The following is an 18,336-nucleotide window of genomic DNA, read 5'->3' on the forward strand; positions in this document are numbered from 1 at the left end:
GCGGTCCTGGGGGCTGCGGTGTGGCCAGTACCATTTTCTTCAGGAAGAAAATTCCCAGGCCCAACGAGTTAGAACAGAGTCCAGGAACTGCCTATGGAGGTGCGCCGGAGAAGGCGCGGCACAGCCTCCGGGGGCGGGGCCTGGGCGGTCCCGGGCGGTCCTGGGCGGTTCTGGCCGGTTCGAGGGGCGGAGCCTGGCCAGCCGCGTCTCAGAGCGGTTGCCGAGGCGGCGAAGAAGAGCGTTGGGCTTACCTCACTGCTTTCCAGAGCGGTAGCGCCTCCTCCGCCGGCTTCCTCCTCAGACCGCTTTTCCTGCGAGTCGACCGGTTCCGTCATGGCGACACGCAGTCCCAGCGTTGTGGTGAGCCATGGGGACTCCAGCAGAGCCCTACAGCCAGCCCCACAGGGCCGGTGTCACAGTGACGCCGGTCAGGGCCCCGAGGCTCCTGAGGCCGGCTCTGGGCGTTGGGATGGCGGGGACTCTCTGGGGGTGCGGGGGAGGTCGCAGATTCCTGGAGTCTGGCTGGCTGCCCCCACGAGGGCGGCGGGCAGGGCAGAATGGCGGGGTTCAGTAGTGGGGCACAACCTCTGAGTGAGAGTGTGTGTGTGAGCGAGAGAGAGGGCGGGCTGCGTGTGGGCCCAGAAGGTGGAAATGGCGTTGGACTTGACATGTGCGGCCAGCGGGCACGCGCGGCGGCGAGACGGGGAGGGCGGCGTCGGGAATGATCCCGCGCGGGGAGGGCGGGGAGCCCTCGAGGGACAGGCCCAGCTCTGCAAGTTTGGCGCTTGGCAGCCAGGGAACACCTCTAGAAGGAGCTTCGGTACCTAAGACGACTGCATGGGAGGGCATGTTCAGGCCTGGGCTTTGCCTCTAATTCTGCAGATGCCATAATTCATATTTGTGGGAATGCGCAATCGCTCCGTTGAATCAGCGCTGTGGCCGGAGCGGTGAAAGTCACGCCTATTTTCCACCTGAAGAGTGCAAAGGCCGCATGGTTTTTTTCCCCCGTCGCCCAAAATAATGGGCTTTGGCTTCAGATACACAGGACTTAGGAGCCCATGCACTTGGATGCTGTGGGGAATTAAAAAGATATATGGATTTGGTTGTTATGATAAGTGACTTTTTCCCCCCACACTCATCATCAGATGTCTTGCCTCTACTCCCATTGGCTCTACTTTTTTGCAACCTGCCAAGTGACCCCCCCCCCCGCCATTTATTTCCACCCCACAACCTTCCTGGTCATGCTTGTTAAAACATCGCAAAACTCCTGCTTCTGATTCACTATTTTAGTCTGCTTTATTCTTATTTTTGCCTCTGGTACTACCTAAATGTCATATTATGCTTTATATATTACAGATTTAGCATTTGTCTGGTTACTTGTTCATTGACTTTCTCACTCACACATTTTTTGTTTTTTGTTTTTTAAGACAGGGTCTTACTGTGTAGCTCTGGCTGGTCTGTAATTGATAATGTAGATAACCATCTTGGCCTTGAACTTGTGACAGTAATCTTGCCTCCTTCCTCCCAAATGCTGCATCACCATTTCCTGCTGGTTTTTTTTAAAATCTATTTTAGGGGATGAACCCTTGTTCTACTAGTTAAGCAAGCTCTTTACTGGTCCAAAAGCTAGGCCCCTAAACAAGCCTTATAAAGGCAGGACTCACAGCTTTAGTATATGTCTGGTTTGTTGTAAGCTTTCACTAATAGTTTGTTGGGTGAATTAATAACCATTTGAGCCCTAAATGGTCTCATTGTATTAGACATTGTGGCTTAAGGCAAAACCACTGTGTTCTTTTTTTTAAGCTTTAGTTTTTTTGTTTTAATTTGATATAGTTTCTTGCTTTTGTTTATTTTGAGTAGAGTCTCACTATGTAGACTTGGCTGGGCTGGAATTTGCTATGAGGACCAGGCTGACCTTGAACTCAGAGATTCCCCTGGCTTCCCAAGTGTTGCATTAAAGGCATGTGCCACACTGCCCAACCACTGTGTTCTTAATGACCTGGAATTCTGCTTGTTTAGAATATATTCTGTGTGGCCCTCTGTATCTTCACCTAGGCTCAAGCTTGCTTTTTAGACAATTTCTTTCTGTGTAGCCTTTGCCCTAAGTAGACCAAGCTGTAATCCTACAGCCAACTTACTTCTGTCTCAGTGTGGGAATTACAGGCAAGCATATGCTACCTTTTTTTTTTTAATTAGATACTCTGTATTTACATTTGAGATGTTATTTCTCCCCTCCTCCCATCCCCCACCACTACCGTTTGTTTTTAAATTGAGCTTACATCTGAGATGCTGGCTGCTGGTGTTTTTGAAAGGACTGTAAGATTATAAACAACACTCACATAGTCCCTGAGTGGGAATAGTAATAATAGCCATCGATGTGTTTACATAAATCTGTCTTAATTAGTTTTCAAAATAACCCTGTAACAATGACATGTTCACATTATCAGACACAAGTTATTAAGAGTGGAGTGCCCCCAAATTATGTACTAAACCCTGGTTTAAGTCACCAGCACTAGAAGCAAGGATGCATTTTAGAAAGCTGAGCTGTCTCAAATCTTGGTCTGTGTTTGGGGGTCTATGCAAGTAAATACTGTGGTAGGGTACAGTAGATACTATAGTAGGTGTTACTATTTGGTTACTTAAGAAGTTGTATGGCTGTTTTTAATCTTTGAGATATGGTACTTGTTCAGTGTAGAGTTAATTATCCATGCTAGCCTGACGTGGCTATTCTTAGTTCTGTTTGAACATCAAAAAATTCACTGTATTTTTAGTTTGCAAATTTCCCTTCCTTTTTTATTTTAATTTTGTTTCCTTCCTCTAAATTGTCTGCATGCTAGGAATAACAAACAGGTAAAAAGTGCTTACTACATGCTGCTTGCTATTCAGCCCTTTAGCTGACTTGACTTTTTTTAGTTCTAATTTTTTCCCTGTATATGGCTGTTTTGCCTATTTGTACCATGTGCTTGCTTTGTTCCTGTGGCGTTCATAAAAGCTGCCATAGGGGTGCTGGGAATCGAACCCAGCTCCTCTGGAAGAATAATTACTCAGCCATCCTCCAACCACTACCTGACTTCATCTTTAAAAAAATTACAGAGGAGTTAAATAACTCACCTATATCATTCATTTGAACCTGTTGATCTGGCCCCAGATTTCTACCCTTAACCAGTAAAGTTAGGATCTACAATGGACGTTTATTAAATACTTGCTCTTCAGCATTGACAAATGTTTTATGGATGTTATCTAATGTCAGTGCCCTAAAGTTACATAATAAGTACCCCTTGTGTAGATGAACATTAACATGACTAGGGTGACACAAGGTAGAGGAAGGATGTGCCTGATAGCAAACATGCTGCTTATAACTATTAATCTAGAAAAGGCTTTTGGATTCTTACAAACTAATGTGAAACATCAGATGTTTTATATGCTGTATACTTGAATTTCAAAGTGGCCCAGATAAAAGTATAATAGACTAACTGAACATAAAAACTTTGTTAAATAATTTTTTTAAATTTCTTATGTCTTGAGACTATAATGTTGCTTGCTGGCCTTAAGTTAACATAATATTTCTGCCTTAATCTTCTATGTGCTAGAATTAGTATCATGAGCTACCACTCTTGGCTTGAAAGATATTTTTAAATACGTTCTCTGTAGTTCTAGACTGGTCTCCCAACTTACTATCTTCTGAGTGTGGGGATGAGAGATATTCTACCATGCTTGCTATGCTAGTAAGAATCAGTCTGTTTTGGTGATCTACCTCAAGGTCTTACATACCCATGTTTTACCATTGAGCTATCCCTTTATTCATCTGCTCATTTATTCAGTTTTTAAAGACTTATTTCTGTTACATGTTTGAGTGTTTTGCCTGCATTATGTGTGTGTGTGTACCATTAGGATTCCTGTGGCTGTCAGAAGAGGGGATCTCATCCTGGAACTAGAGTTAGACTATTGAGCCTCCACGTGGGTATTATCCTACTTTTAAAAAATTAATTATTTTTAATTCACTTTGTCCTGATCACAGCCTCCTCCCTCCTCTTCCCAGGCCTACCCTCCCACCGTTACAATTTCTTCCCCCATTGCTCCCTCAGAGAGGGGGAGCCCCCCACATTGCTACCACCCCAGCCTGGTGCATCTAATCCCAGCAGGTCTCCTACTGAGGCCTAACCAAGCAGTCTGAGTTCTAACCATTGAACCATCTTTCTAGCCCATGTGTTTTTTTTTCCTCTCAGAATTGGTTAAATGTTTGTGGTTTTTGTCTAACACTATTTTATTATCAATGGTGTCTAAAATATCATCCATTTATAAATAAGACTGAATTGTATTTTGATCACCAAAAATGAGAAGTTTCTCTTAGAGGTTTCTCTATGTAAATTTTGTATTCCTGTTATGTTATTTATCTATCTTAATTATTTGGATAAAAATCTGGATTATTGTAGCAGGTGGGAAAAAGACTTAATTATACTAGAAAAATGCTTTATAGTTTTATTGTTTTGGCTAGGGTTCTTTTTGTGAGGGAAAAGATTACTTTAGTTTGGGATAGATTTTCTTTATATAGGCCAGGCGTATCTCAAACTAAGAATCCTTCTGTCTCTTAAATGTTGGGATTACAAGCATGTACTGCTATGCCCAGTCTTCTAGTTTTTATTTTTCACTTTGTACATTTTTAGATGAAAGAAAAAACGGCTAATTTGTTTTATTATTAAAATGAATGACTATCATGAATTGAATTTTCACTTTATTTTTGTATAGTTGGTAGTTCAGAGACTTTTACAGGTTTTAAAATTTTCATTCATTTTTTAAAAAGGATTTTCACTTTTTATTTTATTTTAGGTTTTTTGTTTTTTTGAAACAGGGTCTCTATATAACCCTAGCTTTCTTGGAACTTACTATGACTAGACTACTGGCCCAGAACTCAGAGATCTGCCTGCCTCTGCCTCCCAAGTGCTGGGATTAAAGGTATGCTATGTGTCACAACACTTGACCAATTAAATAGAAGTATATTGCTTTCCCCTTCCCTTTTCTCCCTCCAGCTCTTCTCATTTGCCTACCCTAGAAACCCTTTTACTTTGATTATTGTTACATACATATATGTATGTATTTCTGTGCACACATATTTGTGTGGAAATGGTTTCAATTAATCTCTGCAGTGGATAGATAAAAACAGAGCTCTTCTGGAAGTGGCAAATTCTCCCAGTTGTCATTGGTTGCCTGTAGTTCTTTGTCTAGGGGTGAGACCAAGAGAAATTCCTCAAACTTGGAATCCTCCTGATTTAGACTCCTTAGTGCTGGGATTATAGGTATATACCACCATGTTCTTGTAGGTTTTTGGGGCTTTTTTTTTTTTGAGATAGCATATCATTATATAGTGATAGCTGTTCAGTAATTTGTTTTTACTACTGTGTGTAGAGGTCAGGACAACTTCCATAGTTGATTCTTCACTTCTGTGATGTGGATCCTGAGGATTAAACTCAGATTAAGTTTGGCAGCAAGTTCTTTAACGCACCATACCATTTTAGCAGCCTGGCATGGGATCTGGCTGTATTGTCTAGGCTAGCCCTGCCTTAATCTTCCAAGTAGTCAGGACTAAAGGCATATCACCCTATACCCAGTGGGATGTGTTTTATTCTTCTGTAATTAATTAGACAAACAACAACCCGTCATTTTTCTCCCCTGTAGTAAAGGGATACTAAAATTGTGTTTGTTCAGTCTTTCTGTAATTTTATGTTATGTGGATTCACTAACATTGATAGATCACATAAAAGTGTTAATTACTACCAATAATAGTAATATTGAGACTCAGTTGTTATTTTCCTGTTGAGGATTGCAAAAATGACTAAAATTTATATGTTATCAGTAGGGATTCAGACACTTGAAATTGCTTTCAGTTTTTTCTTGCTATTCAGTGTCAACATTTATTATTCTACTATGCGTATTACTAAAGGGAAAGATTATATTTTTTAAAATTTATATCCTTAAAGATATGGTAGTTATGGGGCCTACTTGCCTATGGTGGTTATAATTTATTCCTGGGCTGAATAGTCTACTACCTTATTTTAATTTTTTTGTTAGCTTTAACCCTTGGAAAGGAAAAAAAATACACCACTATATAACTTAATTGTAGAACTGATAAAAAATTAGAAGATGAACATAGTACTATTTAAGTTATTTCACATTTAGGAGTATCTATCAGTAAATTATAATTTTTAGTCATGTCAAGATATATATTATCTTGAGGATAACTTGTCATTTGCTTTGATGTTGGAGAATTTTAATATATTTGAATTAAGCTAGTGTCTCACTGTGTATCCAAAGCTAGCCTCAGACTTGGTAGTTTTGTGTCTCAGACTTCTGAATGCTGAGGTTATAGGTCTGTGCCACCATGCCTAGCACAATTGTAATAATGGCAGTCACATGAAAGTTCTTGTGCTTTACACATATAATGCTTTGTTACACAGGTACATTATCAGAAATAACATAAAAAAGGGAAATGAACCTAAACTACTATGACATTTGGAATATCAGTTAATCATATGCATTTTGGATTGTTTAAGTCTCTTCATAGTAAAATATAGCATTGTTCATGAGCCCAAACAAGACTCCATTAAAGTGAGTCCTAAAATGACGCACTTGGGAGGCAGAAAGAGGTTGGCTCCAGTCATTCTCAGCTACATAGTGAGTTCAAAGCCAGCCTGAGCTTATGGGACTGTCTCAAAAAAAAAAAAAAACTATTGTGAATTAAGATTTGTATAACAAGCTAGTTGTAGTGGAACATACTTCTAATCACAGCAAGGATAGAAAGACTTTCAAGCCAGCCTGGGCTACATAGTGATAAGACAGGAAAGGATGTGTATGTGTGTGTGTGTATGGGGGAGAATAATAGATAACAGAAAATTGCTTCTTATTTTATGAATAGTAATCAGCATGTTCAAAGTTCTAAGATGGAGAGAAATTGCTAGGTGTGACCTTTACATATGTGCAATACACATACACACACAGACATGCGCACGCATATGTGCACACATGCACACATACACATCTCAAGAATTGTAAGACCATTTTTGCCTTTTGGGGAAGAATTGTATCAATATGGCTTTAATAAACTGGATATGATGGTTCATGCCTGTAAACCCCATCATATGGGAAGCTGAGGCAGGAATATTGCCCCAGGTTTGAGGATAGTTTGGAGTATGTCAAGAGATTCAGATTAGGATGGACTACAGATCCAAGACCATCTGTAATGAGAAACAAAATGCTTACTCTTAAAATGACAAAATATAAGTATTTCAGAAGAACAAAACAAAAAATTCTCAAGACATAAATCTGCTTTAGAAATCAAGACTTTTGCATTGGTGAATAGTTTGGCAATTGACAAAATAGAATTCCTATTTTCAAGTAATTTTCAAGTAATTCCTGATGATCTTTTTGTATTCTTAGACTACATAACTGAGAGTTGGGTGCACATCTGTAATCCCAGCACTCAAGAAGCAGAGGGAGGAAGATCATAGCAAGTGTGAGGCCAACCTGGTCTATATATCTAGTTCCAGCACAGCTAGAGTTAAAGAATAAGACCCTGTCTCAAACACATAAAAAGATTGGCAGAATTCAGATTGGATTTAAATGAAACAAACAGTGTTGGAAGTTCTTGGGTAGGTTATCTGTAGAACCTGTAGCCAGGCACTGAGCCATTTTAGTAGGTGCAGTATTTCAATAAAACCTGAGTGTGATATGCTTAGCCAGAAACAGTGAGTGAGTTGAGGATGTGAATGCGCCTCAGGAAAGTCATTGTGGTATTCTCATCTTGATTCTAAGATACTTTGAAATGATCCAACTTAATTTTTGTATGTAAATTCTCATTTGTGAATGTTGTTTTATATGATACAAGTTTATAATTTCTATTTTTGATAGTAAATGTGTTTTGATGTAAATATTAACTGAATGTTAAGCAGGTTTTTAGTTCTTTTTTTAGAAATTACTATAGTATTTCAGAAATTTTTCTGATTATGAAAAAATACCTGTGTTTTGAATAAATCAGTATTTACCTCTGCATGCTTCAGGGTCTTGTGAACAGACCTAAAAATAAATAAAATTTTGCCAAATGCTGAACTCAAAATAGATATTTTGGGACTAAACAGAGAAAGACTATACAACCCTTAAATTTTCTCTGGGAGAAACTTTAAAATATATTGAATTCTGAGCTGGGTATTCACAGTCCCAGTACTTGGAAAGTAGAAGGGTTGTGAGTTTGAAACCAGCATGAGCTATACAATATGATTCCATCTCAAACAATAGCAAGTGAATTCTGCAAAAAATGTAAATTTATGTCTTTAATTTTTTTCAAAGTCAAACCTCTTTTTCACCAAAGCACCTAATACAATTAACTGATATGAAATAATTTAGTTATGATTTGACCAGTATTCCTTAAAGTGCCAGAGCTTATACAACCAGGTCTTATCTATTTGGTTTAAAAGATTTTGGGGTTGGGGAAAGGAGCTCACTATGTAGACCACCTTGGCCTCTAACTCATAGTTAAGCCTGCCTGTGTACTCCAGTGCTGGCATTAGAAATATGTGGCACAGTGTGCAGTTTGATATGCTAGTTCTATGACACCAGTACCTAAAAGGCATGAATATCATGTAAGATTGAGTAATATAGTTCTTGGCTTATTTCTCTCAATAAGTTTTGATTAATAGATTAACTTATGATCTTTTAAAGGTTTCTTGTAGGTTTTTTTTTTCAGTGTAAAAGGGGTTGGAGATTAGCTTGGCTGATGGAGTGCTTGCCTAGTATGCATGAAACCCTGGGTTTGACACCTAACACTACATAAACTGGGTGTGATAACTCATGCTCATAATCCAAATGCTCAAGAGGGAGAAGCAGAAGGTTCAGAAGTTGAAGATCAGCTGCATAAGTGAGTTTGAGGCCAGTTTGGAAATCGTGAGAGATCACCCCCTCCCCCATCTCACTATAACACTTAACTGTCAAAGATAATGGCTTTTGCAATTTGGAGTTTGGGGATATTTTTAAAGACAGGGTCTTTGTAGCCCCTAGCTAGCCTGGGATTCACTTAGAAACTCCTGTTAGCCTCAAATTCAGCTTCCCAAGTACTGGGTTAATAGGGATGTCCAGCAGATGTAGCTTGCTTTAATGATTTTGCTGTACGTTTTCCGTGTGTACAAGTATATGTATATTTATAAAACTATGATAATATATTTTGCCACCAAAGTACCATATCATTAATGCTATTAAATATTTTGTATGCTGGGCTCTGGGCATACTAATATACCAATATGATACAACGCAAAACAATTTTGGAGTATCTTCTGTGAAATTATCTATTTTTAAAAGATTTATTTTATGTATGTGAGTACACTGTCTCTGTCTTCAGACACACCAGACGAGGACATCAGATCCCATTACAGATGGTTGTGAGCCACCATGTAGTTGCTGGGATTTGAATGCAGGACCTCTGGAAAAGTAGTCAGTGTTCTTAACCACAGAGCCATCTCTCCAGCCTGAAAATTAATCTTATTAGTAGATTGTAATCATCTCAGAATTCTAAGTTTAAGTTTTTAAAGGATTGTGACCCCCCCACACACAGAGAGATAGGGAGAGAGGGGGAGGGAGAGAAAGAAACTTAGAATTTAGATGGTTAACACCAGCTTTAATTTTTATTCTGTGTGATATTTTATTTAACATACTAGAATATACTGTGTTAAAAACATATTATAATTTAGGGAAGATGGCTCAGTCTGTAAAGTGCCTGCCATGTCATCTTCAGGACCGCGGTTTGGAATCTCAGCACGGAGAAGGCAGAGACAGGGAGATAGATCCCTGGGCTTCCTGGCCAGCTAGACTAGTGAAATTGGTAAATCAGGTTCAATGAGAGACATAGTCTCAAAACTTAAGAAATAAATTTTTAGACCCATTTTTATTAGATACTCTCTGTATTTACATTTCAAATGTTATCCCAATTTTAATCTCTGAACTCCATACATGTGTACATGTACCTGCATACACGAACACACACACAGACACACATCACACATAAAAATGGTTCAAAAGTTCTTAAAATGCATAGAGTAGAAAGTACATATAGTAGAAAGTACAAATACTAAAGTATTTTTGCCATGTTTGCCATACCTGTTTAGTTTTTCTCTTTGTGACCCAAAGGAAATTGTGTCATGTTTTAACTTTGGCCCCGTTCAGCAGTAAGACACATGGTTTTCTTACAGAAGTATAATTTATTACAAAAATGGTAAAATTTAACTGCTTTTATACCCTCTCATACTAAATTCCTCTGGTAAACTAAGACTTATTACTTAAATGGAATTAAATGTGGATATCTTATAATGCTCTGTCTTAAAACGGCTATCTTTCTTTTGCAGATTAGTGATGATGAACCAGGTTATGACCTAGATTTATTTTGTATACCTAATCATTACGCCGAGGATTTGGAAAAGGTGTTTATTCCTCATGGACTGATTATGGACAGGTTAGTAAGATCTTGATTGACGTTATTTTTAGAGAGGTGTGTGTCTGTGTGTACGTGCGTGTATGCAGATACATACGAGAGAGAGAGAGAGAGAGAGAGAGAGAGAGAGAGAGAGAGAGAGAGAGAGAGAGAGAGAGAGGCGTATGTGATATATATGTGAAGTGTATGCATGTATGTGGAATCCAGAGAAGGGCATTCGCTGTTCTACTCCATTGCTCTCATTCCCTTGAATTGATGTCTCTCATTGAACCAGGGACATACATACTGATTTGGGCAGGCTACCTGACTAAGCAAGACCAAGGCATCTGCTTGTCTCTTCCCCCAAGTGCTGAGGTTACAAGCAGGTGCAACACTTGCTTTTTATATGAGTACTGGAGGATCCGAACTTAGCACCTGATGCTTGCACAAGTGCTCTCATCCACCAAGCCAAAGGGGTTTTTGTCTTGTATTCTAACTTTAGCAACTGTTGAGTAGTTGATATTTGAATATAAGCTAAGCCAATGTATGAAGGAATAAATGTTTTCTATCTTTAATTTGTATGTATGAGTGCATTTGTGAATGCCGGAAGTCTGGTGGATTCCCTGGAACTGGAGTTACAGACCATAGTGAACCAGTTTTCCAGAACTTAGTTCCTGAAAAAAACAGCATGTGCTCTTAACTAATGAACTATCTTTCCAGCCCCAATGTTTTCTATTTTTAAAGTTCTTTTCTCACAAACACACACACACAGCAGGAAGCTTTACTAATTAATTATCCAGTTTTAGGCATAATTAGGAATTCATACTAAGTAAATCAACATTTTTGAAGAGAGGTTAGAATTGCCTTTAGTCTGTCCTTTAAGGCTATATGAGATGATTATTCTGTTTTCTCAGCTTACTGTACACATTTTCTACCTAGACAATACCAATTCACATACGCTGTAAGTAAAGTGTACACACACACATACACATATAAGTTACATACTGTCATATACTACTAAAATTTATGGACTTCTCTAGACTTATCATGTTTTTTATCTTTTAAAAATTACAGTTGAGGGCTGGAGAGATGGCTCAGTGGTTAAGACTGCTCTTCCAGAGGTCCTGAGTTCAACTCCCAGCAACCACATGGTGTCTCACAACCATCTGTAATGGGATCTGACGCCCTCTTCTGGTGTGTCTGAGGACAGCTACAGTGTACTCATAAACATAAAATAAATCAATCTTTTTTTTTCTTTTTTTAAAAAATTGAGCAACTTTATTTTAAAAAACAAATATAAATGTACAAATTTTAAGCATTTTTGCATAAAAGTATATGAATACATTTTTGTCAGTACTTGGTTTTTTTAAAGGTGTAATAGTGTGCATTAAGATCTTACTAGTTACAATGAGCATAAAGTACATGTAAAACAAGATGTAACCTGGAAATAGTCAAAGTTTTCTTGGTGTGTAAAGATTAAACAATGGTTTTTCATTTTCTTTTCTTTTTTTCTTATTTATTTTTTTCGAATACGTTTTTTAAGGTTGTAATTAAGTATTTGTGGGTACATATACATACACATATGTATATATATAACAATAATTTAGGAAAAGAGGCTATTAATTTGAGGCGATAGGGGAGAGACTAGGAGAGGCTGTAGGGAGGAAAGGGGGATGTGATACAGTTCTATTTTAATTAAAATATATTCTTTTTTTTCTTGAACTTCATATAGTCTGTGAGTTGTTTCTGGGGTGTTCAGAGATTTTTGGGATTAGTATCCCATTATCAGTGACTGCATATTATGTATCTTTAAAAAAATTACAGTTGAGGTAGGTGTGTGTGTGTGTGTGAGAGAGAGTGAGAGAGAGAGAGAGAGAGAGAGAGAGAGAGAGAGAGAGAGAGAGAGAGAGAGAGAGATTCTAGTGCTTTAACTTCTGCTGTGGCATCATGCCCAGTTTGCACAGGTTTAAGAGTAGAACTTAGGACTTCCTGTATGTACTAGGCATGTACTCTACCAGCTGACCTACATCCCAGCTCTCCTACATGTATTTTAAAGATTATAGGCTATTCTAGTCATAGATGTGCCATAACTGTTTTAATCACTGTGCTGTTGATCGGCACTTAAAATCTCTATTATTTTGCACTTAGTATTTAGAGGGAATAAATCTTGAATGCACAGTTTGACACTTGCTCAGCTTTAGGCAAAAAATACTGGTCAAGGAAATGGTACTTTTGGATGCTTCTGTACTGACAAATTGTCCTCTGAATAGTTAAACTATTTTATACTTCCAGTGGTATGCAAGAATTCATTTTTCTTTAGGTTCTTCTAATATTTTATATTAGGGAAAAACAATTTAGCCAAAATTTACCACTCTAGTAAGCCTTGAAAGTTATATCTTTTAAAAAAGCAAATAATATCTTTTTTAATTTGTATCTTTAAACTTTATGGTAGATATTATAGTGTACCTGTCTTGTGTTCTCTTTTTTCTCTTCTAGACAGGATCTTGTTATGTAGCCCTAAGTGATCTAGTACTTTGTACTCCAGGCTGTCTTTCAACTCATGGCATATACCATCATGCTTAGCATATTTCTTGTTTGTAAAGGTATTCTGCTTTAATTTGGGTTGAGCTGGTGTATTGGTGTATATTTCTAATCTCAGCACAGGGAAGCAGAGACAAGGATTATGATTTACAGTCAAGCCTGGGCTATTTAGAGGGATTCTCTTTAATCCCCCCACACAAACCCAGAAATTTTACTTTTGGTATATGAAAAATAGTCTCCAGTTTTGCAAAAAAGTGCTTTATGAAGCAAGAATTCCCTTCATGAGACAAAGAAGCATGTGTCCTATAGAAGTTTAATGCTTAAGAGGTATTTGTTATAAAACATAAATATTCAGAATCTTCTTTTTAATTCCTGACTGTATTTCTGCAGGACTGAAAGACTTGCTCGAGATGTCATGAAGGAGATGGGAGGCCATCACATTGTGGCCCTCTGTGTGCTCAAGGGGGGCTATAAGTTCTTTGCTGACCTGCTGGATTACATTAAAGCACTGAATAGAAATAGTGATAGATCCATTCCTATGACTGTAGATTTTATCAGACTGAAGAGCTACTGTGTAAGTATAATTAACTTATAATTTAAAAAATGACCATGCTAGTTGCATCTATATTTTCTTTGAAGTTTTGCAAACTATATTATGTGGTTAATCTTACTTGGTGATGGTGGAATTACTATTATCATATATTTATTTTTATGTGCTAGGTTGGAACCCAGGGCCTGACTAAGTACTATAAAATTGAGCTTTATCCTAGTCTTTTTAAAAATTGTAGTTTGAAACTCTTTCTCACTAACTTGCTTAGATTATCCTTGAACTCATTACATAGGCTGGTCTAGAAATTTCAAACATCTTGCCTCAGCTTCTCAAGTAGCTGGGATTACAGGCAGGTGTTACCACTTCTGGTTATGCTTGCTGTTATTGATACTTTTTATTATTATCATCATCATCATTAATTCATTGATACTTTACATCACAACACAGAATACTAACCACTATGGTTCATGACCAACACAAAAGTTGTATAGTTTTTCTCTTGTCTTATTTTGGTCTGAATTTTTTTTTTTATTTGTTTCATGACACTGCTCAGGAAAATCTCAAGCTACATAGCTGAAATAATTCTGTCTTAGCCTCCAAGGCTAAACACATCTAGCTGTGTTTTCATATTAAAAAAAAAACTTCTAGGAATTGCTATTGAGTGGAGTGGAGAGAGAGATGAAATGGCTCAGCAGTCACAAACACTTGTACACGACTGGGGTTTGGTTACTAGCCCCCCAAAGATGGTTCACAACTATCTGTAGCTCCAATTCCAGAGGATCTGTGTAGTAAAGTGACATGCACATGGTCATGCAGGTAAAACTGCTAGACGTAGAAAATAAAAATATATCAGTCTTAAGAGAATCATATGCCTACTGAGATAGCTCTGTAGTCTGGCTGCTCTTCACAGGACCAGGTTCAACTTCCAGCACCTATAGTGGCTAACAATGGTCTGTACCTGAAGTCCTAGGGATCTGACCCCCTCTTGTGGCCTCCAAGGTCACCAGGCTCTCAAATGGGAAACAAACACGCAGCAGGAATATCCATACAGATAAATTTTTTTAAGAAAAGAATTGTTATTGAGACTTGGTGTTTTATCAACTGTATATGCTGGCGGCATGTGAGTATGTAGACCATATGAGTACTTCATGTCTGCAGAGGCCAGAAGACACGGGATCCCCTGGAAATGGAGTTTCAGATGTTTGTGACCTACCATGTGGGAACTGGGAACTTAGCCTGGGTACTCTACCAGAACTGTTGGATCTCTCTCTAGCTCCTGTCATCTCTTTTTGAATATTGAGTTTTCTCTATCTCAGTCTTAGCCCAGGTGGTATTAACTACCTGGGTAAAAAAGAGCCTAGGGATTCCAAATATCTATTTTATTAAATAAAAAAGTCTACTTATTAAAGCACTATATTTATGGGCTTTTAAGAAAGAAACTCCCTCCAGTTATAGTTGTATGGTGCCATGAATTAGGATGTTTTCAGAGGTAGTAAAGTATGGATGTGTGTCTTTAAACAGTGAAATACAGTGTTATATATTTGACATTTTTCTGTTCCCAGTACTCTTATTACCTTCAGGAAAATGAACCATTTGATAAGCATGTAAATATGTTCTATTTTGAGTTTTAATTTTATAAAATTCTACTAAAATAGTTGAAATAAAATTAGACCTTGCAAGAAAGGGCCGTTAGTTAGTAAACAAGTAGTGTTTTGAGTTTTATTTTTAAATTTGTAATTATTTTAAGTGAAGCATGAATCTAAGGTCTTAAGTATCCTAAGCAAATATGCTCTAAAACCTGAGCTCTTGTTGCTATTTTAGAGATTGTAAAAAATCCTAGTGATGGAAAAATAGGAATAAAACTTGTTTCCTGTCACCTTTTTTTCCATCTAGACTCAAAGAGGTAGACAAAGTAGAAACAAACATTAAGGCTGTATTTATAGAAACCTAAGCTTCTGGGGAAATATATTTATGTATGTATGTATGTATGTATGTATGTATATATATATATATGTATAGCATTTTGCTTATATACATATCTGTGTACCACTTGTACTTGAAGTTCATAGAAGCCAGAATAGGGTGTTTGGTCCCATAGAATTGCAGTTACAGACAGTTGAGAACTGCCATATGGATGCTGGGAATTGAATGTCAGTCTTCTGGAAACGGTTGCTCTGAGCCACCTCTGCGAAGTTTTGGTGCCTGACAGTAGTGACACCTGAATGAAGGATACCTTGGATACTTCTGCCTCATGAAGTAAAGAGAAAGAGAAAAGCAATTTGCAGAGGAAGGGCTGCAGGAGGAAGAGCCATGGCTTCGTAGTTTACAGTAATAAAGATGAGGCTTTTGAGAGGCACCAAGTTAAGTGACATTTGTGTTCCAGACAGGGAGGTTGCTAGAGTTCTTCTGGCCACTTGGGTCAGGTAATTAATTTATGGATAACATTTGTAAACAATATAGGCACTTACCTAACAACTTTTAATGAACCTTTTTTATTAGCTTCCATTTAAAAGGAAGTTGTTTCCTAGACAAAAGTTTTAGGCAAACATAGCTGATACACTGAGGTTAATAGGACTGTGAAAATTTGATCGTTTTAGAGTGTCAGTGTTCTGTGTGCTTTGGAGTTCTGTTGCAGTGGACCCCGAACCAATACCCTTTGGATCCCATTTGAATTCTTCCTTCTTCCTTTGAAAAAGGAAGTAATTGGTGTTGGGCTGTAATACCAACTTTCTACAGCAGATGTCAGGATTTACCAGGGTTTGTTATTAGTATATGGCACTCAGCATAATTCCCTCTTAACTAGTTTCAGGTTTTGTCCAGTCCTTTATCTTTGTGTCATTAATCAGTTCTGTGTGATTGAAATTCTGAGTTTTAGGCTAGACTAATACAAGAAATGATATGCAAAAATTAAATTTAAAAGCCAACATTTAGTTTACAGCTTAGAATAAATAGTAGATTTATTTACTCTTTCCCCCACCTTACACATGCTAGGTAAACATTTTATCAACTGAGCTATAATTCTTTTCAAAAATATTTTGTGATATGGTTTAGCTAGGTAGCATAGCCATCTCATCTAAATCCTGCACCTCATTTTCTAGTGTGCTGTGATACAGGTATGTTTAATGAGTACCTGCCCCAATATACTTTTAAATACAGAATAAAAAATAGTTTTATTGGTAGTATATTGGTCTGTTACTTGGTGTTATTAATCAGTATTGATCCATATAAAAATATAAGATTGTGTGATTCTTTTTAAAAGTTCCATAGTATTTCTTTTGTGTATTAACTTCATTAGTTTAGATAATTCCTTTTAAAGACATGGTTTTTTTTTTTGATGAATACCTGATATAGTGAACATTCTTGAATGTTCCCTTGCATGTTTGTGAATGTTTTTGTAATTTATTCTTGGAAATGGGATTGTTAGACCAAAATGATTTGCATGTTTATAATTTTAATAGGCATTACAGTATTTTTTTCAAAAGAGGTCATTGATTGCTTTCTGTAATCTAACCAGCAACTTGAGTATTTGTTTTTCCTCAATGTCTTATCAGACTTAAGTGCTGTAAATATGGATGAGTGAATGGTAGAATCACATGTAGGATTTGTCAGAAAGCCATCATTTTATATTATGGACTTTTACAAATCATTTGTTCTCTATTTTCCAGTAGTTCTTTTTTAAAAAAAGATCTGTTTATCTTGATTTATGTATATGTGTGGATGCCAGCATACATATATGCACACCATGTGAATGCCTGATGAATTTGAGGCAAGAAGAGGGGATCAGATTATCTGAAATTGGAGGTATAGGCAGTGATGAGCTGCTGTTTGGGTGTTGGAAACTGTACCCAGGTCCTTTGCAAGATCAGCAAGTGCTATTAATTGCTGATCTCACTTCAGTCCCATCTGGTGGGTTCTTATTTTGAAGAGTAATGTACATTAGGAAGAGTGGTTACAGATTTTTTTCGCTGGAGTTTATGATTAGTCTTTTGCCCTTTCCAAGAATACAGGGGAAAACCATATGTTTCTTGGGGCTGGAGAGATGGCTCAGTGGTTAAGAGTACTGACTACTCTTCCAGAGGTTTTGAGTTCAGTTTTCAGCAACCACGTGGTGGCTCACAACCACCTGTAATGGTATCTGATGCCCTCTTCTGGTGTGTCTGAAGACAGCAGCAGTGTATTCATATACATAAAATAAATCTTTAAAATATATTCTTACATTTTCTTCTAATCCACTTATAGTTCTATTTTTTACATTTAGATTTTAGTTCATCTGGAATGTATTTTTGTGCATGGTGTGAGGTAGGAACCATGCTTTATTTTTCCCAAATGGATAAGTAATTGACCAAACACCATTTGTTGAATGATTCATCTCCTAATTACTGACTCAAATATCATCTTTGTCACACACTAAATTGTCATATGTTTTTGGGTCTGTTTCTGGATTTTACTTGGTTTCTTGAACCTTTTGTAAATCACTGTGCTGGTTCTACCAAGGTGATTGCTGTAGCTTTTGGTATGCTTTGCTGTCCCAGTAAAGTGCAAGCGCTTTTATAAACCGGTTTTAAACTCAGTTTTCTGCCTTAATTCCAGCACATCCAAATTATAGCTATTCCCACCAACTATAGTGAGTGTTAATCACTCTCCTTTGGAAACCCTTGTAAGTTTTTCTGCTAATTTCTGGGAGCACAAAGTGAGAACCTAAGAAGCATGGTCTAATTGACTAGTAATCAAACCTGGTTTCTCCAGATAGTTCTGAAGATGACCTGGATATGGGCATATCCAGTATATGGACATATTT

At 37.5% G+C, this 18,336-nt stretch overlaps 1 protein-coding gene across 1 annotated transcript in view; it reads left to right on the forward strand.

The window, feature by feature from the left end:
• Positions 1–227: 227 nt before the first annotated feature.
• Positions 228–18,336, forward strand: part of HPRT1 (hypoxanthine phosphoribosyltransferase 1) — a 29,884-nt gene continuing 11,775 nt past the window's right edge. Inside the window, exons 1-3 of the mRNA XM_080909703.1 lie at positions 228–360; positions 10,383–10,489; positions 13,379–13,562. Of these exons, the coding sequence (XP_080765829.1) occupies positions 334–360; positions 10,383–10,489; positions 13,379–13,562 (318 nt within the window). The 5' untranslated portion in view covers positions 228–333. The remainder of the gene's footprint in view (positions 361–10,382; positions 10,490–13,378; positions 13,563–18,336) is intronic.

The sequence above is a fragment of the Micromys minutus genome, assembly GCF_963924665.1.
Source record: "Micromys minutus genome assembly, chromosome: X".
In the NCBI taxonomy this organism is placed as follows: domain Eukaryota; kingdom Metazoa; phylum Chordata; class Mammalia; order Rodentia; family Muridae; genus Micromys; species Micromys minutus.